Consider the following 25649-nt stretch of genomic DNA (forward strand, 5'->3'; position numbering starts at 1 on the left):
GGGGCCGGCGCAGCAGCGCAGGGCGCAGTGACAGCCCCGCACCAGCCTCCGCTCATTCGCGGCCTCCTCAGTGTCATTTTAAGTTGCTGCCGTTAGCCAATGGGGCTCCTCCCGCCCGCTGACATCACTAACTAGCCAGTTCCCTCCAGCTGCAGAGCGCTTCAGTTTCTGTCTTTTTTTAAACTAAAATGGAGGCTGGTTTCTTGCCTTAAGGAATACATTGCCTTGCCTGCTGGAGCCTAGATGTTGACATGTAACAGAGCCGGCAGCAGGATGGTGGTTGACGCAGCCAATTCCAATGGGCCGTTCCAGCCCGTGGCCCTTTTGCATATTAGAGGTGAGTTATTGTGCGTGTGCGAGTGAATCGCGACCCTCCGACGAGCTGATGAAGGGCTATTGTGGTGCTCGGTAAGGGGAGCAGGAAGTCCTTTGTAGCCCAGTCCCTTTCGGTTTGTTACAGCCGCAATAAAACCGGGGGCGATCGAAAACCAGGTTATATTAAATGCGTTTTGGGAAGATTTAAGAATTCGTAGAGGCATTGCATACACAGTTAAAAGCAGGTTTTACTGCTTTCTGCCGTAACTCTCCCATCCCCCTTTCAAGCTGTGCTGATGTCAAAGGATGTGAAGTCACTACCCCAGAAAGGTACTGAGTGGGGGGAGGGAAGAGCCAAGTTATGGCTATACAGTTTCTATAGAATAAGGGCAAACATTTGGTGTGCTTCAAAGCCTTTTTTTGTGAGAGTCATTCAGATAGAGCTCCTTTAAAATCCACTGCAGCTTGTAAAAGAATTGGGAGTGTTGTTGGGGAGGAAGGGGGGGAAGAGATGACATCTATTATGAAAATATCCTTTATGTATTCAGAAAGCATTTCCTAGAAGAGATGCGGTTCCGCTTTGCTTACGTGCCTATTGCTCTGTGCAGTTTTGAATGTTAAATTTCTTCACAGAATATGTTCTTTTGGGTTTATAGAATTAGTGCATTGTGAATCTACATTTTATATAATTCATTGGGAAAATACATGTTGGTATGGCACTTTTGCATAATACTGAGTGTGTATCTCTTTTTCTGTATTTTTGCAATTAGTAAAATTTAGCATTGCTATAGGGGGTTTTTTTGTGTATTTTTTTAGCTGGCTGTTAACAAACCAAAGCGCTTTTTTTAATGTCTTCCTTAAGGTGGTTTTGGTTTAGAACTTTTTATGAAAGCAGAACATGTATTAGCTGGGATCAGCACACCTTGAACAATGGCATTTATATGCAAGAAACACAGCTGATACCGTTCTCAATTACCTTTGCTTCTCAGCTTTCACTGGGGTAGGCTGGATGTTAGTACTGAAAAGAGTATTTTTTTCATTAATATTGCGTACACTGAAAAAATTTTGCTTTGAAAGTTTAAAAAACCTCAGCTGTTAAGAAGCCTGCTCCTTTAAGCAGTAGCACTGGTCTTCATGTATTAAGAAATCATGATTTCTCTTTATATTTTAAAAGAGCCATATCCTTCTCTGAAATGGGACTGGATGTATTCCAGAAGACTCTAATTTTGGTCGGGGGGGGGGAAGGGGGGGGGAAGGAATGCATTAAAAATCCCTTGAGTTAGAATAGGGACACTGCTTGTTGTCAAGGGAATATAAATGCAACTGCCTGACCTGTAGACAGGCCTTCCCTTTTCACTCTGCGCAAATCACCTTAATTATCTGATAGATGCTGCTGTTTGGAAGGGGAGAAGCACCATCTTTTAAAGGTGCAAGTCAGGGAAACAAACCAAGATTGGAATCAGAATCATGAAATGTTATAATGATGAACCTTAATAATCCTTTGTCTCAATACGGTAACAAGGGTCTTGTCAGTGAATTTATTATCCCTGCTGTTGCTCCAATCAAATACATAATTGAGGAAACAGCAGATTTTAAGCAACTGTTCTAAAATTCACTTTCCTAAGACCTACATTTTTGGTGCACTGGGTAATACAGTAGTAAAGTAGCGTTTAAGGGGTTTTGTGGTTTGGTTGTGTGTGGTGTGTGTTTGTTTTCTTTTTTTTAAATGGGTGATGAGAGTGGACTTTCTTGTAAGCAATTAAGTAATAACTGGGAGATTGTTTTGCATTTTTCAGGTGGTAGGAAATTAGATGGGTCTTTGGTATTATAGCCCAGAGGAGTTTTTTGATGCTGGGAGGGGAAAAGCATCTCCTCCATACATCTATGTATACAGAATTTGCTTTGGGTTTTTTTGTGTACCTCATCTCACTAGCTGCTCTGATGTTACCAGTACTGATCTGCCTCCAAAATGAAGCCTGTCAGAACAATACATGCAAAATTAATAGTGGTAAAAATGAACTGGTAACTCTGAAGCCTAATGACAAATGTTTACTGTTTGTCCCAATCCATACTACTTTTACAGTTGTCCTTTTACATCATCTGTTGCAGTATAGGATTGAATTTCTAGAAGTACTCCTCTTTGCAGCTGTAAGAGCTAAAACTTCAATGTCAAAAGTGGGGGGGCACAAGCCCCTCAGTTGTTTCTAGTAGATCTAGTCTGTTGTAATAGAGAATATACTACTTTGTCACCAATTCCATATAATCTTTAAACTAAAATTTTGAGGTGGTGTATTATATTTTATTTTACCCTTATATTGTAGCTACCATATTTGGCCTTAATCATATTTTTCAAAAAAAATCTGTGAAGCCTTGTGGTCTACACTATCAGGACTTATTTGAAAATAAAAAATGCAATCTTGCTTTTCTAAATTCTAAAGCACTTTCTGTACCTGGATCATATGGAGTGTGTAATGTCTGCAGAATAAAAAGGACATCTTCTGATTTGGCATGGGATGGGAGCTTGTTCCCCTTCTTCCTCCCCCTCCTGAACTGCAGACAGCTTTATTGTCTGGGCTACTTACAGCTTTGCCAAAACACAATTGGAAAAACAGATGCAGGTGGGTTTTAAAAATGATGTTATGAGTCTTGTGAATACGAAATAAGGGTGTCAAAATTTTATTGACTGCTGTTGCTGTCGCTGGTATCTGCACCATGACCAATAAGGAGGAGCAGTGGGTATTTGTAGGATAGGAGGTGTCAGGGCCCCACGTACCCCATCCTCCAGCAGTTCATTTAGCTGCCAGTGCTCAAGGTCATCTTGGATATGGTGCAGCCATAATCTTGAGTCAGACTGCTGTGGAAAGAGCTGTGAGAAGTCTTATCGGGGTTCCCCTTTCACTCAGGAGTTGTCTTTAAGCTCAGGCCTTTGGCTGTGGTCGTTGCCTCACCTAGGTTGCAGCTATGTGGTTGTCCAGCCATGTACCTTGCTGATCTGGATCCTGATGTGTTGACTACCTGGCTTGGTGTGCCTCTTCACTGTGGACTTGTTCAGCAACCACTGGACTGTTGGCTGACCCTGATCACTGTCAGTACACCTGCTCTTCTTTCCTTGTTCAGGTACTGTGAGACTATGCCCTTTGTCACAACCATAGACTGTTGGCAGTTGTTCAAGACCAATGTGTAGAAATCAGGTCTGCAGAAGATGACTTTGGACCTGGTGTTGGAAAGCACCTAGCACCAAAAGAGCCTGATCCACACTGAATGCAAGTGGCGTGGAGCCATTACTGTGTGCTATTTGCTTGTGCTGAAAGCACTGGCTCAGTGAGAGTGTTTGGCCTGCTGGGGTAGTGAGCCCTTGGTCATTCCACCCACAACAGGCTTTCCAGGAGATCCGAGTTATGCTACTGCTGCATTGATCTTTCTAGAGTATGAAGATAGTGCATAATGGTCATCTGAGCTGCTTGTCACTGGTTATCATGGTGAACTGAAAACTTACCTTGTATTGAAACAATACAAAGCTTCCAAGAAAATTACAATTCCAGTTTGAGCAGCCATTATGGCCATGGAATGACTGACTGCTGTGGTTTGTGATCCTGGATAGAGACTTGAGCTTGTAGCTGGCTGTGAAACAAATGGTGTAGCCAAAGCCACTGCTTGTGGGATATCTGCGTGGAGAACTCCTTTAGGATCTTCGTGCATAGACAGGTCACTAGCTATGAAGATGCCATTAGGACAGCACAGAGAAGAGGGTTATTGGGTATTATGAATTCAAGATTTTTGCAATAAGGAGAGAAGCAGAGCTGGATGGTGTTTTCAAGATGCGTCTTTTTCCTTACGGAGCCTTTCTGGTAGCTAAACCCCTAGGGTGATGGAAGTGCGCTCAAGGCCCTGACAGGAGGATCCACATAAATGAGGTAATTCCTTTGCCTGGGGGAAGGAATTAGGGCCTTTTGATTTCTATCTCAGCGTTTCAAGCAAAGAAAGCAGCTGTAAAAGCAGCATGGATTAGGACGAACAGTAAACATTTGTCACTAGACTCCAGAGTTACCAGATCATATTTATTGTTGTGAGTTGTCTTGCTGAAAACTGTAGCTGTAGTACAGAGTGCAGTTGCAGGTATAAAGTAATTGTAATTCATTCTGTAGGCAGATTATAAATGTTTATTCGGGGGGGGGCACATTTTTCATTAGAAATACAGTTCAGTGCTGTTAAGAAAAACATCTCTTAATACTGTTTTATCAGTAACGTATAAGTAGCCCAAATGCCGGTGTTCTTACGAACTCAAGACACTGGTTTTGAACAAAATATTGGTAAAATGCTCTGATCTGTAATGGCAGAATCAGCAGAATATCAAAGTTACTTTAATGGCCTAGTTGCTGAGTGGCTGGGATTGGTAATGTCTGTTCATACTTTTCAAAAATGATTTTCAAGATGTTTTGCAAGACATACTGAAAGTTGTGTGGGAAGGAGGGTGAGAACACCCTGATACTGTGTCAACTCAAACTGATGCTTCCTGTAGGCCATAACCTGTTTCAAGTATCTCATTGTCCATCCTTCTTCTCTGCCCTACAGAGCAGCAAATTTTTTTGTGACAGATTCGACTTTGTCATTATTTAAGTTATTTCAGATTTTGTGAAAGATGCTTTAACTTTTTTCAAAGAAGATGTAAGTGATGTTAACTTTGTCCATTCTTTCTATGTGCTTCTTGAATTAATCTTGAGTAAGGGATCATGGAAGGTGGTTCATATTCCATCTTCACATAGTGCTTTTCTACTGGGTATCGCTAAAAATATCAATGGTAATGTTTTTGTGATGTAAACGTCTGACTATTTAGATAGAAATTTGCATTCTTGTTGGTGAGATTGCTTGGATTGGGTTAGGTACTAGCATAGCATCAAGCACCTGTTGGTGGTGGTTTCCCTGAGCTTGGGCCACCTTTGATCTGGAGCTGAAAGGTTACTTGATCACCATGAAGTACTGTCAGGTTCTTAAAGCAACCAAGTACTACCTATCTATTGCACTTCCACTTACTTTATGTTTTCATACTTGGCTATGAAAGCGATGTGTAAACATAGGAAACAACTTTTAAGTGAGCTGCATATTGCATTTAAACCTGAAGTATGCAATTTATTTCTTAAAGGAGAAAAGCTCAGCACTTTCAGTTTTAGAAAGAACCCAGCATGTGTTTCTTTTTCTTGAAAAATAATTGACCTGGAGATACTTTCGTCTAACCGTACTTGCTAAAAATCATGAAGGCTCTTGCTTTGCAAGAATTGTTTCTGAGCTAAAAAAAGAAAAAAAAAAAAAATTATCCATTTTGTAATTAAATGGGAAGCAGAGGCCAAAGCTTATACTTCAGAAGTAATACAGACCAAATTCAGCATGCAGAACAGTAACCATTAATCTCATGATGTGCAAAAGGAGGCTGAAAGAACTGGGTTTGTTTGGCTTGAGGAGGGGAAGGCTAAGGGAAGATGTTGTCTTCAACTAACTGATGAGAGAGCATAGAGGACAGGGCCAGGCTCTTCTCAGAGGTCCACAGTGATTGAGAGAGAAGTAACCGATATGAGTTGCAACACAGCAGGAGACTGCAATTATATACAGGGAGAAAAAATTTTCACCGTGAAAGTGGTTAAACACTGGAACAAGGTTCCAAAAGGGGCTGTGAAATCTTTGTGCTTATAGATACTTAAAACTTGACTGGACAATGCCATGAGCAGCCGTGTTTATCTAGCTTACCCTGCTTTGAGTGGGGGATTAGGCTAGCAGAAATGAGACCATCCTTTCTGGTGAAAATTATTCTGTGATTCTGTCATTCTTTGTGGCATGTGGGACCAAAAAATGACTGGCCTTACTGTCACTTAAAAAGTCTGCCTTAGTAAACTGAGGGAAAAGAAGTGGGGGGGGGGGGGGGGAAAAAAAAAAGGAAAGAAAGGGGGGGGGGGGGTGGAGAAAAAAGAAAAAAGATAGTTTACAATAACAATATTGCTCTTTGAATTTAGAAAAGTACATTAAAAGTGATATTGTAATATTTTTAATATGTTTGGTGCCAGCGTGCCTATTATTAGTACGTTTACCTCTGTTAACTCTTAATTATTGGTGTTACAGTGTATTAAATGATTCTTACCATGATTTTGTGAACTCTTAAAGATGGGTGACTGGAACCGCATGCAGTATTAAAAACACTGGCACGCTAAAAGGATGTTTTGTTCATTTCTTAATATTCTGTTAGCAGCTCAGCAGTAGTAAAAAAAAAAATTGTGGCAGGTATGTGTTTTTTACAGAACGTCTGTAACTCTAAAAAGTATCTTCTGGGTAAGCTAGAACTCATAAATGTACACAGTCAGCTATTTCACCTACATCTCTTCACATTTATCAGCTTTTGGAAAGATCTAATAGGTTGAATTCATGTGCTCAATATCTTGAGATTTTTCTGTAGCTCTTTTTAACAAGCTTTAAACTGACAATGAATACTGCATTAACAAACTATGTGACCTCGCTATTCATCTTTTGTGGTGTTTATGAAAATGTAATTTCTGCCACAGATCCTTACAGCGTGTTTCTGGTAATCTTCCTGCATTATAAAAACATTATGTTAAAAGTCTAAAAATCCAGGGATAATTGTCATTTTCCAACTTTCTAATACTTTCCAAGAACTTGATAAATTTCAAGCATACTTTCCTTTACATGTGCTCAGTTTGCCTTTTTTGAGTATTAATGTTTTGTTATAGTCTGAAACAGGCCTATGCTGATTATGAAAGCATACCTAAAAATCTCAGAAAGTCACCTTTCATGCTACTAGTTTTTTGCTGCTAGTGTATACTGCAGTGGAAAATGAATCTGTTTTATTCCTTCTGTATTTTCTGTGTAATGATAATCTTCACCTTTACACACATCTTGCATTTTCCGCATAAGTGTGTATTTTTAAGGATGATGAATTTAACTGGTCTGAGCATGTGTGTTTATTTAAATATTAATTTCCTTTAATCCTTCAACACATTTAAATTTAGTAAACATTTAAGGTACAGTGACTCTTTGTTGTGAGAAGTGAGTAAAATCTTCCTGGGAAGAAAGGTACATAGAGTAGACATCTTAATCACTTTCTTCAGAGATGCTTCCATCACGATGATGAATCGTGCTAATTCTCTTTCAGTGAATATAAATTTTAAAATTACAGCTGCTGTAAAACTGCAGGTTTGTTTTTACTTTTGTAGAAATATTCCTGTGCAAGAGACCTTCGAAACTTTTTTTCACCCCTGCTAATCCAATAAATGGGTTTTCCCATGGCCAGCACACATCATCTGTCTTGCTTGTGGGTCATGGTTTTTGCTGGGTTTGGATCAAATGGATAAACCTTAGCTGAGATTTAAAGGAGATAAAAATGCTTGTTCTTCCCTTTTCTCCTGTATGAGCCAATTATAATTTGATAATCTGAAGGGTTGAGATCCAGCTGCATGTTTGGGCTGATACCTGTGCCTTTGTACCAAGCTACCCAGACTCCATTGATACTCAGCTTGACTCCTGGAGCACATAGTCCATCTTGCCAAAAGTTTCTTATATGCTTATAGCAAGTTCTCAGCCACTCCTGCTCTTTAACATTGTTTAATCAGTTGTACGCTGAATCGTTAGCTTTGAAACCCATCCACTGTTCCAAAAGTGTTGCTTCAAAAAAGGAGAAAAAAGACCATCTTCCTCAAGAACAAGCAGCAGTTCTATTCTTAATGAACCTGGGCCTCTCGTATCTGTAGGATTGTGAAATGTTTTCTTAAGAGTTTTGTCAATTAGTATTAGATAATCATCTGAATTGTCAAAGGACTGATATTGGTACAAATGACTGTGTTGTTGTATTGCCTCTTGTACAGTTTTGCTAGATTTTTTCGAAGGACATCCAGACATAGCCACAGTACACAGCCAGACATAGACTGATAGTTTTTTAATGGTATATGCTGAAGCAACTCACGGGAAGTGTTTTTAATACTTGACCAAGAGCAGATTTAAAGGAGGTTGCTTAGTTATCACTCCTGCTGCATTTAACATGATGACATGCTTATTAACTCTTCACTTACTGGGCATCACTGTATCAGAGGATGTACCTTACCTTGTTACTGCTTTTTCTCTGTGTGCTCTGTCATTCTTCTTACTTCACTTTGGGTTATTTTTACCTTTGTATAGATTCTTTGCCCATATGAAGAATGTATGTGTAAGTTCTGCTGCTGGAAGCAATGAGGATGTTAAGTGTTCACACTGCACTTAAAATCTCTAAGGGATGACTGTAAAATGTCTCTGGAGGGGACTTTTTGTTGAGCTGAAAATTCCGTGAAATTATAGGAAGGCAGTCAGCTGGAATTTTTAAGTTACATTTACTGACTCATGGTGTAATTTGCGTGCCCTTTCAAGGAGGCAAAATTATATTGGCTTAAATGCATATTTTCCTCAATTTTTATTCATACATCAAAAATCGTCTGTTTTGTGAGTGTTGCTATGAAATACATCTTAAGATTAAAATTCATCATCTATTTTTGAGGAAAAATTTATTCCCATTTCTGTTCAAAGCTTTTAATAATTAATTTCAGCTTCTGTAGAGCCAGCTAATTCTCTCCATGTGCTATCAAATACTGTTAGCTACTGAAACTGCATTGTAAACCACACAGATTAAGTGAGCACCAGCAATATTTAATAGATACGGAAATATTTACATAATATGCAGGCACGATGTTGCTCTGGTGGCAGTGGCTTTTACATTCTAACCTTTATGCTCAAGATAAAACATCCTATGCCAGTGAAAGTACAGTCTTGTCAGCCTAACAAAGCCAGTGTTTGGCTTCTGCCTGCATGCTTGTGTCTCAAATGATAAAACTGAGTTAAATGATCCTCTGAGTGTGTGATACTTTAAAGCCACATCCGCACCTCTTTTAATCAGTTCCACTTAATGCACATACAAATCATGCAACACTATTTCTGCTATAATTTGCCAATTAAGTTTTCTTTTTCAAATGCAGTTAAAATTAGGGGTGGGATCTGACTCTGGATTGTTATCAGTAATGGAAGTGACATTTATGTCAATTTTCATAATTGCTCTTGTTACTGATAAGGATCTGAATTTTATGAAAGTAAGTGTTTTCTTTATAAGTTACACAAAGAAAAAATGATACATGAAATGTAAAAGATGTAAAAACAAAGTAAAAAATCGTTCATTTGGGACTTTTCTAGTTGTTTGTAGCAGTCTACTAAGTTGAAACACTTTTTCATTTTGAGGAGTTCTATGGAAGGTTTTTAATTTGCATTTTTGGATTAAAGCTACCAGCTGTGTGTCTTCACACAGCCTCTAGAACCAAATTCTCATATTGCTTTTGTATTTAAAGTGAAAGCATAACAATGTCGGTGTTTCAAAGGTGTCCTGTGTTCATTCAAGCCACATGGGAAAGAAAACTTGAACAAAATTGATGAAAGCTTGAAAATCCAATAAATAATTTAAGGAAAAAGTATGTTGTCTGTCCTTTGGGTGTAATAAGTTTTTCTTCAAAAATATTTTCCAAACAAACTGTAACTAGTCTTAACACTAGAATCTTTCTTCTAACCTGTTCCCAAAATGTTTTTATATCTTTTGCTCCTGTTACATCTAATCTTCTATATAAAGTATCTTAAAATCCAAAAATTCATTCACAGGTATTTTTTGAGGACTGTTAAAGTTATTTGCATGCTATAAAAAATTCTGCACTGTTCTTGTCCCAGTAGAAAATTAAGATCTTATTGACCTTTGAATCAGAATAAACACATCCTCTCTGAAGTAAAATTCTGAGTATACTTCACTGCGTAACTTTTCTCACTCCCTCTTACTGGAAACTTAGTATTCATTAATGTAGCTTAAGGGATAAAGAATCCTAAAGCTTATTTTTAAATGGAAGAAATTAAAATAGATTGCTTTTATTGCACATCTAAATCTTCTGTTTAAAAAGAAAATTGTAAATAAAATAATTAATATTTTGGGAAGTGCACTGGGAGTGAGATGTCTGAACACGTCCAGGGTTTCTGGACAGGCAGTAGTGGGTCAGTCTTGGATTCTTAGCTAATAAAGCCAAGCAACGTGTTTGTGCCCTGTAAATTTACAGATTTGTCGGAGGCTCCAATTTAAATCTATTAAGTAATGAAATTCTCCACTCTTTCTGCTGTGTGAGAGGGGTGGGAATTTGGTGCAAATTATCACCAGAATGTCAGCTTTTCTGGTAGCTAAGCAGGGACACTGTTGCTAGTAGGTACAGTTTCTGTTCTTACTAGAATTCCTTTGTGAGACTGAAGACGTGTTTAAAGGAAATGTGCATGTTTTCAGTCAGATATGGTGTGAGGAAAATAATGTTGGATTGAGCAGGAAAGAATGATTCTTTAGTTAAATGGAAGACTCCGAAGGACTTCATTCCTGACAAAACGTGCAGGTATATTATATCTTTAATCTTCTTAAAATATGATTATGTTGAAAGCACATATTTTAGTTCATTTTGAAATGGGCATAATTAGCTTTCAACTATATTTGATTCAGAACTTTTCTTGCTGAAATGTAATTTTTATTTCCTAGCAGGGAATTTCTGGTAATTGCTGTTGGCATTTGAGGTAATTGTTGTTAGCATTTCACATAGCCGGCATTGGCTGCTAAGCAAATTACTGACCTAGTTCTAAAATTGTTTCTTTTTCTTCTTCCCAAAACATTGTTGCTGTTGTGCTTGAGCATTTCTTTTACCTGTGTCACATCACACAGGGTGCCTAAATTTCACAGGCATATGGGACTAATGAAGTGATGCTTATGCCAAAAAATGAGGAAAACTATGCACTGAATTGGAAAGTAGGATGTTTCAGGGAATAAAAAAAAAAACACAACCCAAACACCCCTTCCCCTCCCCCCAAAAAACCCACAAATGAACAAAAACCCATGCACACAGGATGGGGCTTACTGTCTATTAAAATTTATTATGAAATTGTTCTCAAGAAAACCACAAAAAAGTCCTGGTGGTATTTGGTGATACTTTTGCATATCTTGTAATGACTGCTGGAATTTTTAATGCTGTATGGCAATTAGGGATGATTTTCGTTGTCAATCAACCATTCAGGACTCAGTTTGCATCTCGGCTAAGAGTTACCTGGACTGTTAAAGCCCTCCCTATGAATAGACTTCTCAAAAAAACTTGCCATATTCCTCATCCTACTTCTAGTTTTGAAGAGAATGGAGAATTTAGAAAACTGATTTAGTGTTGTCATCAAGGAAAGGTTATGGAAGCGTTTGCTAATTTAAAAATAAATGTTAGCTTCAGGCAAACTGGAAAGTGCATGCAGTTGTGCTTGTAACTTAAACAGAGTTCTTGCATGGGGGTTGTGCATTTGGTTTAGGTTGCATTAGGGTGTGAAACACTTGAGTTTGTAGAAAGCCATAGAGGGCTTTTCTTCATGCTTTCTAATCTAGTATGTCATCTCTTTCTAAACAAATCCATTCTTCAATGGATTCTTGTGATATGTTAATAATTATTTTAAATGTCATCATCAAATTAACTTATTTTGTCATTCAGAAGCCTCCAGTAGAAAGCAAGCAGTAACCCCCAGGGTTTAGCATATGTACAGGGAGTGAGGAGGGGAAGAAGCAGGCTGATACGCTCTGGGGAAGTGACCGAGTTGCTTTGCATTTTGGCAGTTGATTGTTCTTTGAATGATATTTGTCATAGATGTGTGACAGGTAACATTGATTGGCAAATTACTCAGACTCATGCGTGGTATCTGACTAGAGTTACGGGTTGGTGTATGGAGTTTGGGTGTGTTTCAGGAAACAGCACTTCTGCTTACAGCAGATGGTTAGGCTTGATTAGCTGATACTTATTTCAACCAAGTGTCTGAAGTGTCAGCGTTTATTCAGTGGCTTATGGGTTTCTTCAATTTACTTAATATAAATCGTCTTCTGAATTACACCAGAATTATGTTCGGTAATGTAACTGAAGATTGGTCTCACCACAGTAGTGCTTCATTTTTTCAGAGAGATTGTTATACGTATTTTAAAACAATATTAAAGTTTTCAAATGCAATTGAAGATGCTGCATAATAAGTTTGTTTTTATGCTGTGAGAATGGATTCAAGTACACCGTAATGGCTAGGAAACTGAGGATTTTTCTCTCAGGTTTCTAGTAAGTGCTTTGTGTTTAAAAATGGCTTTGCTGTCATATTAACTGTGTATATGCCAAAAAGCTCTACTGACAGTTCTTTATCTGTTTGGTTTTTCTCTTCCCTTGTTAAGACAGTTTTTTCTTCCATTGTCTATTTGATTATCCTCCCTGTCATTTTTCTCCCTAATTTTCAGGTGGAATTTTTATTTCATTAGCTAAAGCCCTTTTCGGCTTGTTTCACTTGTCATTTCCTGTATAAGCATTCCTGTTTTCCTCTTTATATGGTACATTGCTTTTCAAGTATTTATACAGTTACCACTTTTACTCTTCACTTTCTATTTTTAAACATTTTAATATAGTCTAAAAATCTTTATTTCTTTTAAATATTATTACAAATACATTCTCAAGGATTTTAAAAATTTCACATGGTTTCTAAGAAAATAGTTGACTTCTGATAAAACTCTTGGTAAAGCAGGAGCTTAGGTGCAGGGTGGTGTTGGTCCACTTTTGAAAAATCATTAGATAGGTACACAGATTATTCACTGTTGATCTACTTTTATCATCGTTAGACTTATGTTGTACACCTGGAAAAGATGTTATTGGAAGTAATTTCCAGTGCCTCAGATTGTTTAGTATGTAAAAATTATGCCAAATGGTATAAAAAGGCAGCAGGCTTTTTTCTACTTCGTTATCAGTCAGTCCTTAAAATCCCCCATCTTAAATCTTTGACAGTTAAATGTCATTACTTAGTTTCTCTATCCTCAAAACCACAAGGTAATCTTGTAGTTAGGAGATAGCTGCCACTAGCAATAGCCTTCAGCACTGGATTCCCCAATGACTGCAGCTTTCAGAGGGGATTAGTGTTGCGAAGCTGTTTTGAGCTTCACTCCAGGACTGACAAACATGTGTTTCTTATTCCTTTCGGGCTCTCTTAAGCTGTGGGTCTTTTTGGGTGGTGGGTTTTTTTTTTTTGCTGTTGCTCTTTAATTAGTCTGATAATGGCTCATTTGATTTTAACAGCCTTTAATTTTTTTTTTTTGATTAATTGGAAAAATATATTGCTTTAAAAGACTCATAATCGAATGAAAAGCTGCTCATTTGAATGAAAATTTAGCCAAAAGATTTCTTTATGTAGAAACTGAATATTTTAAATGTTGTATGCCTTTCTACTTAATGAATTCCAACATCTTACTCCTGCCTCCCCACTTCTGTATCATGATTAAGACTAGTTTTATACACAAGCTGTCATAGGTGAAATAACTTTTTTATCTTAAGTGAAATTATGGTTAGATCCAGACAGCAGATCAGTACAGAAGCAATATCAGTGCTATTGCTTTATTGAAAACAAAGCTTGAATGTTCGCTGCTAACCAGGACTTGTTTACTGGAAATAAAGCTTCTTTAAATAAAACCACTGGAGTATCTGAATGTCCAAAAATTTGAACTACTTGAAAATAACATAAAATGCAGCTTGCTTTTGGATTTAGGTAGAAAATGTGCCACGTATGTATGATTTTAAGCATTGGTTTTAAACTTTATTTTCTGTCCATGTATAGGGAATTAGTTCTCATATTTTGGGTGCCTGAAAGGTGCATTACTGAATGTGAAACAGCAGCAGTTAGGAACAGTGCAGTTTCTCCAAATGCAGGGAAATGAAAATTTCCACTTTGTAATTTCCAATTACAAATTTATGCTATCTGAAGAACAGCCGGAAGGTATTTCTGGCAGCAGCTCAGTTCCTTGAAAGCAAAGAAGTGAACAGAGCCAGTAATTACAGCTAGTTCTCATTTCTCCCCTCTCCTGAATGCCTGGACCGCTACTGAGCATCGTGGTGCTGCATAAAGACAGCTGATGCAGACGAGGGTCATGCTTTGGAAGTTTCAGTCTACTGTACAAGTACTGCTTGAGATTGGGAACTTCCCTTGTGCATCCACCTACCATTCTCAGCTCACCTTCTAACTGGCCTTGAACAAAACAACTTTACTATGATAATAACTGGTTGGAATAGTAAGTGTTTTCTTGTAATCCTTACGGAAGCTCTAAGTACCTGTAAAATATTTTTAATTCGTGATCAGGAGTTGTTTGGGAATCGTGGGCTTTGTTGTTGTAGATCAGGCTGAAAGTCCATCTAATCTTCAGTGTCCTGTTTCTGACAGGAAATGTGTTAAGTGTTTAAAAAAAAAAAAAATTGTTGAGAACTACTCTGTAGGAATGTTTACCGGTGTAATACATGGTAATTAGAGAAGGACCTTAAACTTACAGCTCCTTTGGAGTAAGCCTGCATTCTTTTATGACACTTAATTTACACGTGCATCCCTTTATCTTCATTAGTGAGATAAAGAGCGGAAGTTTGTTCCTCTTCTATGCCACTTAAAATGTTTATATATCATGCTCTCTTGAGTCTAATACCACCACTCTGTTTTTCCATGAGTGTTCCTGTGGCTTTGGTTGCTGTGGTCGTTTTTCTTGTTTTAAGCATTTCTTTTGGCAAAGAAAAGGATCAATAATGTTCCAAATAAAACAATAGAAACAGCAGTATGTTTTATGTATTTTCTAGTCCAATGTATGCATACAACAGTATCTTGCCTGCTTTGAGTTATCTGCTGCCAAACTCCCACTCCCAGGGTTGCTAGTTATAGTATAAAATGTATGCATATTGTATATAATTATAGTACTTTCTTGTATTCCTCGAGTTTATTTGTAAGTACTGCTAGAAGTAATAGCTTTAGTTAAACTTTTCCATGCATGAGTTGGAAGACTTCTTCCCTGCGCCACCCCCTTATTCCCAATATTATGTATTAGGATAGAATACTGTTAACTGGGAGAGTGTCATCTCTAGGTAGTGTTAATTCTTGTCATTGTGATTTCAATAAAATCAGTGAAAGCTGTAATGAGTCTGTCAAATAATAGAAATGCAAGAAAAATTAAGTTCTGTAGCCCAGAAAAGTACTCCTTGCTTGGGATTAGGATAGTAATTTAACCATTTCAAAATAAGTAAATACTTTAAATGGAATTTTTTCAAATGTTAGACAAGCTTTTGTAATCTTCTTTCTGGTTTTCTGTGATTGTCTTACGTTCTTTTCTTTTTAAGGACTTGATCGCTAGTTCTAGAAAAAGTGCTAATTCTGGTAAATCCATGTTTTGACAGTTTATGTCCTTTTTCCCATGCTTTGCAGTACCTCTGCCTTCATGTCTGGCAGTTTCCATTTCTCTTACTCAAGGTACTGAACTCTGCTTATTCTTTGAAAAAAATGCTGCCATGGTACTATCAACTGAAATGTCTAAGAAAACGTTGCAAGATATTGGACTCCCTGTGTTGAAGTACAACTACATAGTGCAAATTGCAAAGCTTCACTAAAGCTTTAATGCTGCTTGCTTTTCCAATGGACATCAAATCTGAAATACGCTAATACTTGCTTTTGTCCAGCAGAAGGGACCATGTTATCAATATACTTGATGTTAGTTCTGGATAGCACCCTAGTTCACAGTTAAATGTTTTTCTCTATCATTAAAAACCCTAGCCCTTCAGTAGGTTTGCAGACGTGTTTCATAAGATGTATTGTCTACTTGCAAGCAGGAGTCACCTTACACGCTCAGACTTTTGCTCTACACCAGTGTCTTAAGGAAGCAGTTACTTTTAGCATGTGATTTTTAGTTAGTCTTTTTTTCTGTTACCTTGTTTTTGCACGTGCTCCTTCTCCTCTATGTGGTGGTCTGTGTATTCTTTGACTTAAACCTCTGTGCTTCTGTGTGAAAAAAAAACTAGCTGCCCATTTAAAATTAGAGGAACTTTTTTTACTGATGTGTGTGTACTGATAGTGTGGTAGCTATGGGTATCTGACAGTTTTAAAGAAAAAGCTATTTTTCTTTTAATGAAATGGTGAGCTGTCAGCCAAGCAAAACTGGTACCTCTGAGCCTTTATATATGAGCAAGAAAGTGCTCACACAACTGAGATGAATTTTGTCTTCTGTATATATTTTCTGCAAATTATCAACCATGTCTCTTGTTTTCTGCTTTCAAAATGATGTAACGTAGTGAGTTTTACTGACCACAAATAGTGTTTTGTGGTAGAAGTTGTATCAACTGTTCTTCCTGTCAGGACATGACCTAAAAACTTTAAACTTCTAGCTTTATTTCAGTTCCAATCTGTACTAGAAAACAGCTGTTTAGTGTGACATCTCTGGGTCACCTACTTACCCTGCCTTGCCTTTTGTCTTCCATTCAGGAACTATTAAATTACACGGTTGTTGTAGAAAAATGGGCTTCTGTGAAAAAGATAGGGGATAGATCAATCATGAATGCCCAGTGATGCCGCAATTATAATACAAAACTAAAAATGTTATCTTTATATTTGAGGGAACATAAAAAATGTTATCCAGAGAAAAGTCAGTTCTCTACAGTCCTACAATGCAAAAATATTCATGTATCATGCAATATTGAACATGTGTTCAGGCACCTAAAAACTGAACTTCGGTGTTTTCTGATTTATTTTTACTTTTTCTATTTCTAATTTTCTTAAACCAGACAAAATTTGTTTTAATATGAAGACAGGAAAAACTTTGATTTGTTAGAATATAACTGTGTTTTAATTCTTTAGCTATGCTGTACCTTTAAAAAAATGGTGGTTTCTGAGGATGCCATAGTCTGTCCTGGGTGCAGAATGATGCCACATCCTGGCTGAGAAGAAAGCAAGGATGGAGGGAGGACAGTTACCAACGTGAACAGTTCGTTTGCAGTGAGCTCATTTACCTTTAACTCACAGTAAGAACAGCTGAAGACATACATGAAGCTTCCAAGGAATCGCTTTTCATACAAAGTCAAATGTTTAAATTTAAGCTTTTACAACCAGTCATCTGTGTTCTGCTAAGGCAGTCGGCAGCGAAGTACCTGGTCTTTCCTTGGCTGTTTCAAATTGAGACATGGGTTAAAAGTACTGACTTTGACAGAGTGAGATACTGGTATATTTAGTCTGATAATAAAAGCACAGCTGGTATCAGTTACACAGTGGAAAGAAACATATTTTATACTCGTAGGCAAGTTTATGTGGCAAGGCCACAGTATAAGATGATGATGATTTTACACTGACTAGTTACTTCTCTATCAATACTGTTAAAATAGAAGGGGTAAAGCTTGCATTTCTGTAGGTTTTTTGTGTAAGTTGATCTAACAGTTATCCTGGGACTGGAAGGAAAGAAACTCTGAAAAACCTGAACAAGACAGGCCCAGAGGCATCCCTCAGGCCCAGAGACTTACCTTGCTGTCGTAGTACCTACCTTCTTTTGATATTTTTTCTAGTGTATTTTTCTATCTCACGAAAAGGACAGTAGGATAAATAATGCCGATTTAGGCATAAAATATGCCATTACAATATTTGTGTAAATCTGTGGCAGGAATTGCTGGAGATCCAATCCAAATGTAAGACTGAAATTCTTTGTGATTCTGAAAAACTATGCTTCTGTTCCAGTAGGAGACCAGAAAGAGTAGTCATTTAAAGTATGATTACTGATAGGGATAAGTGTTTGGATTGAATAGAGAGTCTTAAGACTCTGTTCAGAAACAGCTTCTGTGAAAATGATGTAAATAGTAAGTAGTGGCTAGTAAATGGAAGGGGGGGGTTGTTTTTGTTTTGTTTTGATTGGGGGGGATGTGTTTGGTTTGGTTTTTGTTTTGGTGGTGGTGGTTGTTGTTTTAAAAAAACATTGCTCAGTGAATAGTTCCAAATGTCAGTTTTGGAATATTTGTAAGGAGTAGCTTCTGAATAACCATGGCCTTCCCATGGTCATTGGGGAATGGAGCACCAGAGTTGCTCAACTGTGGAAGCTTTTACCTAATGGCACTCTCTTCAAATACGTCAGTTAACTTCAGCAACTGGAAGTCAGGGGTTATAGCTTAATTGAAGTGGAAGGTGATGTAGAAGTCGCCATGCAGTTTACTGAAAGAATGTAGCCAGACAGTCCCTGGCATGTGACTGAGGATAAATGACTTCTCGGGGCATCTCAGAGTTGCTCTGCAGGTGTGCATATGTTCTTTGCACAAAAATTAGTCTCAGGTCAGCTTCTTAGCCACCTTTCTGTTTTCTGTTGTACTGAAATCAACCTTTCAAACCTGAAAAGGAGGGATGATCTTGATTTGATGGCAAGTACCCTAGGCAAGTACCACAGATTTGAGATTTGAGGTCCGGACACTTGAAAGCTATTGGTGAACACTCGTAAAGGGGGGTAGAAAAACCCAAACAAACAAAACACAGTTCCTTAGAAATATGTGAGGTTCTCAGTCTGTATAAAGAACATCTCTCTCTGCTAGAATAACAAGGATGACTGAGGTACTTAAAATAGTCAAGCCACTTCAAAATAAATGGCAAGGGAGGTGGCTTGCCTTGTGAGGGTGTTTCTTGACCCTCTTAGTTGTCAGTCTTTAGCTTCCGAGATTAGTAGTAATTACAGCTTTAGTGCTTCCTATCCTTTCAGGTTAGTGCACTGTAAATCACTGTAATTGTACGTCCATTAGTTGTATGATTATAGTCTCTATTTAGACTTTGGATTTTGTGGAGCTATATGTTCATAGCACAGTATCCCTAAGTGAAATTGTGTTGTTATGCTTCAGGTTGAACCACTTCCCATTTTACAGTTAATTGGGAAAAGGTAACCACTCCAACCACTTGGTACATCCAAGACTTTTTACATTCAGGTCATGAGTTTGGCTGGCTTTCAGTATGCAAACGGCTCAATTAAATACTCTTTTTACGGAAGAAATTATTCATTGCTATAGTTTTTAATCCAAATAGACAAAAGCATGTGTATTCAGATACAAAATTTGTGCGGCTTAAGGTACCCTCAACTTGTTCACAACACTGGACAGGAATTTTGGTTTATTTGCCAGGAAGTTGTTGCTCTGTTTAGGGACACCTGTCACTTAGTACCTTCTTTCTAGTTCTTGAAGTCTTCACTATCCCAGACACTGAAGTCTGTAACTGGTTGTGGTTTCTTTCATGTATGCTATATTTTATTCTGTATGTTCTTCAGGGCTATTACTTTACAGTTTTTTTTCTGGAATTAATCTTCAGAGCAGTTCAGTGTATATAACTGTAAAAAAAAATTGCAACCTGTTTTAAACCAAATATGTCCTCCAGGTTTATTATAACAAAAGTACTTTTGAAAGCAAAAGGGAGGAACTACTCTAGCTTTTGTTATCTTAAGAAGTTTGTCAGGCACTTAAAGGAAAGCAACTTATTGTATTTAACTAATCAACTGGACTGTAGATGTCTGTCAGACATTCAGTTTATTAGGTTGTACGTGCATGTATTAGGTTCTGTGTGCTTGTATTCAGTAGTACCGCTTGAAATCCTTTGTTTGATGGTAGCTCTTGCTGCTTGTGTTTAAGCATTTTATGATACTCTAAGGAAAAAGAAAAGTCATCAACTGGAAGAAGTGGGAGCAAACTGCAGAAATATTTGCAAAGGCGATCTGGTCTTACTCTGTTTTTTAACATGCTATTAATGTCTTAGCAGTTCATATCTAACAATTAAAAAGTCATTATGCAGAAACATAAAATGTGTTATGGTGTTAATTTATGCGGGCTTTCTATGCTGTGTTCACATTTCTTGTCTTAAGCTTAGTGCTGTAGTTACGCGGCCATTTTAATTGGACATTAATTTTTGCTGCTGTCAAAATATGGTACTGCTTTCTTTACCTCTGGCCAGTTACTTTAGCATTTCCTAAGTATTGGAAGTTAAGGTGCTGATCCTGAAACTTATTGCTGTGTATAATGATCTGTAATTTCACATGCATTAGTCATTTTAACTGCTCATGTGATTACTTAAGCGAAAAATAAAGCACGTGCAGAATTTTGTGGCATTGAGGCCAAAGCTCTGTAGAATTTAAAAGGCATAACTTCAGTTTTATAACTGTTGAAATATTAGCCATAGGAGGTATTTTAATTTGTCAACATGTGAATGTTTATAAACAGCAGTCTAGTGTTAGTTCTTTCTTAACAGTAACCTAAACTTAAACTCCTACATCGGTATTTGGACTTGGTGATTTAGGCTTACTTTAGTTTCAAATTATAATTGGTGGTTTTATGTCAATGTGAGTCTATATTTTTAATTTTTTGAAGATTCATTATTTTGGAAAATACTGATAGCAAAAGTAGTGCTGGCTTACTTGCTTATCAATTCTGTGTGTGAAGTTTGAACTGTGCAATCTAATTTGGCTTTATGTGCAAGCGCTAAATAATGAATTACAGAGGATCAGCAGGGAGGATTAAGGTGTAAAGCACAGAAAGTGAAAATTGGGAGATAAAAACTTGGAAAATTTTTTCGTAACCTAAGTATCCTTGTCGAACAATAAAAATACCACTGCACAAAGACTGTATAAGGCAAGGCAATCTTTGTCTCGAAAGGTTAAGTGTCTGTATAACAATGATACAGACAATGAATTATAGAGTGTTACCAAAAGAGTACAAATAGTCTCTTCTCCCCCTCCCCCCCCATTTGTTATTGAAGAGGATATCTGAAGCCTGTGAAATATTTTTTAATAGGTATCACAGAAGAGAGAAATCAAAGTAGTTTTCTATCAGCTGCATCTGAGTAAATGAGTAAATATCAAATAAGGTATTTACTCAATTTGTTTTAAAATTTACTGTTAATTTTTTTCAAATCTTACATTTCATTTTGGTGATTAAGTACGGTCTTGTCTGAAAGGCCTTGTTGTTTAATTTTGCAGTGCTGGCCACAGTTAACCAGAGACTCCTGCAAGTGCTTAAATAGATTGATAATACAAGTCGTAACTCTTGTACATGTGAAACAAAAGTTAAAAATAGTGTTACAAATTGACCAAATAGTTGAAGATCCTAAGTGTATTGCTCCAGTTTCTTTAAATATTTATTGTGTTAATGAAGTTTTAAAAAAAACTTGAATAGTTGTTCTGTGCCTAGATGTGGTTACTGCAGCCTGTTGTGTTGTAGGAGGCCTTGATATAAAAATGGACTTTGTGAGGTGGCAGCTCCCAGGTTTAAAAAGTGGCTCTGGCTTAAATCTAATGCTAAAACTGAAGATCCACCCATTTATTTCTAATAATAAAAACAGAGTATTTCTGCAAATGTGGCATAATATTCTTTACACAAACTGAGATGTTTGGGGAATTCCTTGAGGCATTTTTTCAAGCATGTTTTTTTTTTCCATGCAGTATCTATGTCTGGCAAAGGCAAGTATGCATCACTGTTGCAATTTTTTTAAATCATCCTGTCAAGTACAGTGCATTTTACTGGGGTTCATACTCTGGACCATTATATTCCTGAAAGTTGTTTGAAGATTCAGAAAGCTTGCTTGTAGTCTTAAACACTGCTATGCCTGTGTCTCGGGAAGTAAAAATGGGGAGAAGAGTAAAGTCCAGTACAATATAATTTATAACCAATTATTTTCACTTTTCAGATGTTCCTCCTGCTGATCAAGAAAAGCTTTTTATCCAGAAGTTACGACAATGTTGTGTACTTTTTGACTTTGTTTCTGATCCACTAAGTGACCTAAAGTGGAAGGAAGTAAAACGAGCAGCTTTAAGTGAAATGGTAGAATATATCACACACAATCGCAATGTGATTACAGAACCTATTTACCCTGAAGTAGTACATATGGTAAGTGATTTAACAGTGAGAACTATTTTGAATTTTTTTAATTCACAGTTGCTTCTTCAGCTGTATCAATTTATCTTAAGAAATCTTACTGAAATCTTCAAAAAAGATAACTATGTTTGCACATCTACAAAATGGTAATATAACAGTGCTTTTAAATCCCATTGCCAGTGTTGATTCCTCTTCTTTGTAAGATAGAAACTAGACACATACATGAAGCAGAAGTACATTATGGTTTAAGTTGGTAAAAAAGAAATCTTGTATTTAAAAAAAAAAAGGGGAGTTGCTTTTTTCCCTGCAAATTTTTTTTTAAATAAGTGTTTATAAAAATAGGGAGGAAAGTTAAATACATCTAGTTGTTGAAAAAACATGTAGATTGCAAAACTGAAAATCTGAAAAAAATTTAGGAGGTTAGAATTAAGATCAGCTGTGCAAGCTTGACACTTAATCTTATGTAATCCCATTCAGTATCAGTGATTGATTTTATTCTGTATTCAGAAGTGAAAATGAGTCAGACCTTACTTAGTACACAGGATAGCAGATGAGGGTTCTGCTGGAACAAGCTATGTGAACCGTTCAGACCTGTGTTGTTTCTCCCTGCTCACTATCCAAATCCTAGCCAGCTGGACCTGATTTATTTTTCTGTCGTGCCTAAAACCACTCCAGAGGAGGAGACCATGAAACAACAAGAGAGTCTTTCAGCTCTCATTGTGGTGACTAGGCACCAGTTGCCTGGAGTAGCAGTTGGGTTGAAGTCGTGTAGCTGTTGTGTGCAATACACTGAGAACAGAAAGCATCTTTTAAAATAGCTGACTACTAAGCCTAGAAGAAACTCTTGACTGTGTGTGACATGATAGTTTTTCCCGAGACTTTATAGCTTGGAGTAAATTTTCAGGGGGATGAGAAAACAGTGCATCTTTTAACATAAATATGAACTCAGTCAAATTTTTAGGTCCTCCTGCAAATCAGAGACTTTGAAGCTTCTTCAAAGATTCTAAGGATTTATAGTATGAAAGATGTTGCTTGTTCTGAAAATTGCTTGTTATCTAAATCAGCCGTAAGTGTTTACTGATAAAGAAGGTATTTTCATGAGAACTTCTTAGTATATGAGGATTATGTATAACTCTAGATGTCAAGTATGTACACAAAGCATTGAGGATAGTTAATGAGGAGATGTGGGGTCGTGGCTTTTCCCATGTCCGGATAGTTTATTTATATCTCTGGTTTTTGCTAATTGTTCCTTGTTTTGGAATACTTGATGCTGATGAAAGGGGAGTTATGAAAGAGAATAAGCTTGCTGAGACTTCACTTAGGTAAAATGGAGTTCACGATGAGTTCTTGAATATCTGTGTCAGACATACGTGTTTGCTCTGCGTAAGAAGTCTTAACTGCCCATAACTTCATAACTCTCGCCTTATGTGCCTGCATTATCTTCCTCCACCAAACAGTTATGGCCAGAATACATTTGGCTGAGGAGAATATATACTTCATTTGCTTTCAGATGCAAGTTATTGTAATAAAGTCTGCGCTTCAGTCAGTTTAATGAATCTTGGAGCAGAATTTGGCTGCTATCTTAATCGCCAGTGTTTTGTTGGGAGCACACAGCATCTGTTTGACAGCTCTTTCAGTGAATTTAAAATGCTTTTTATGTGCAAGGTTCTAAAGGGGTTTCCTTGCAATGGACTTACAGAGCACTATGATAGACACTGTTAGTGAAGGCACCTGGACTAGTATTTTGAGGTTAAATTCGGATAGCAATTTTTTTAGGCTGCTTTTATGGAACAATTTTCTTTTGGTCATCTGTTCTGAAACAACTGTAGTCCTCCTGCAGTAGTATTATCAGCTTATTTCTTTCAGGCATGTACGTGTAGGTTGAGGTGTACTTTTCCTAAGTTCTAGCAGTAGATTTTAGTTGATTGTGTGGATTTTAAGGAAAAATAAATGTAACGTCTTTTTGTATACTTTAAGACTCTTCCAAGAGACATTGATAAGTTGTGTGCCGCTACTGCCACTGAATTATATTAATAAGGAATAGTTTTTTCAGTAGAATTATGAGAGTGATCAACAAATACTTGGATTTGAGAGTGGTTTTGCTTTGGAAAGTTTGTTAAGTTGGTAATTGGCATAGGAATTAGGACTTTACTATGCCATACTGTTCATCTTCACAGTTTGGAGGTTACTCATTTATGTATGAGTATACATAGACATACATGCATATATGTGTGTGTGTATAATCTTTGTTTGGTTTTGTTAACATTATTTAGGGCAAATGCTTAGGGCAATGAATTTCACAAGTTATCTGTTTAATAATAATAAAACAATATTTTTCCTTTTCAATAGCTTCAAATCTTCTCTCTCTCTGACAAGAGAAGCATCTACCTTATCATCTGGTGGTTCTTTATTCTTTATAATTCTAGGGCTTGTGTCATGTCTATCCTCCCCACCCTCACCCTTCTTCTTTTGCTTCAAGTGTCCTGGGTTAATTTATAGTAAGATCTTGTCTTTAAGCTATATATTCATCTAGTGGCTTAGTTCAATTATTTAGTGTTAATCATAAGTCTTCTTTTCAAAAGATAGGAGAGAAATTAATTTCTAAAATGGATTTAATGTTATTCTCTAGAGTGGATCCAAGAGTTTCTTCCCTTTCTTCCTCAAAGAGGCAGCTGGTATGTCCTTCAAATTCCTTTTACATATGTAAGCAAAGCTATGATGGGGAAAGGAAGTGTTTTTATTAAACGCTTGTATAACAAGTTCCATTTCTCAGGTATAATATAGTAAGGTTGGATTGATTAGCTCAGAGCAGGAACTCACCTCTTCTCAAAACTAAGACATGTAGTCAAATGTCTGAATAAATCTTGTAAATGTAAATGATAAATTTAGGGGTTTTTTTTTGATCAAAAGCATCTGTTACAGATTCTTATTTAGAAAAGAATATATGCTCTTTTTTGTTAGCTTGGCTTTTGAAGAAAACAGGGCTTTATGAGAATGTTCTGTTCTGCACTAGTTTGTCAGAACCACAGACTCTTAGGATATTAGTTTTGTAGAACTTTGAGAATTGCTAGCTATATAGAATACAGACCCAAATTAATGCCGCTTTCCATCTCAGGAAAGGATGAGTCATATCTGGATTGTATCTGTTTTAAGTGGGACTATGAAAGTGAACATCAATATGAATATTCACTGCCCCAGCTAGCCAGCCAGAGCGTATTGAAGAGAGCTGAGAGGAGGCTAGGGCAGTACTGGATGTGGAGCTCCAGGGCTGTAGTGTTCTGAGAAAGAAGTAGATCAAAAGCTTGTATAAATATGGCTTACTTATTTCTGTAGTGCTCAGAATAATTTCCTTAGTGATGATTATGATGAAGTACTTGTGGATGGTAAATTAACATTTTTGTGAAGCATATAGGCTAATACTACTTTTAAAATTGATTATATATAGGAATATAGATCTAATTTTATAACTAGGTATTTTCAGCAACTGAAGCAGTTTTCATGGCAACTTTTCATGCATTGTGCAAATGAAGTTACATAGTTATGGGGAGGTTGTTTTGTTTTGTTTTGTTTTTTTTGCTTTGA

General features: G+C 37.0%; 1 protein-coding gene across 1 annotated transcript in view; it reads left to right on the forward strand.

Annotated features, from left to right (window-relative positions):
* Positions 1–227: 227 nt before the first annotated feature.
* LOC104070326 (serine/threonine-protein phosphatase 2A 56 kDa regulatory subunit gamma isoform-like) overlaps positions 228–25649 on the forward strand; it is a gene marked incomplete at its 3' end in the record, with an annotated part of 40885 nt that continues 15463 nt past the window's right edge. Inside the window, 2 exon segments of the mRNA XM_009585945.1 lie at positions 228–337; positions 21880–22079. Coding sequence (XP_009584240.1) covers positions 244–337; positions 21880–22079 — 294 coding nt within the window.

Source organism: Fulmarus glacialis, unplaced genomic scaffold, assembly GCF_000690835.1.
Source record: "Fulmarus glacialis isolate BGI_N327 unplaced genomic scaffold, ASM69083v1 scaffold11339, whole genome shotgun sequence".
NCBI lineage: Eukaryota > Metazoa > Chordata > Aves > Procellariiformes > Procellariidae > Fulmarus > Fulmarus glacialis.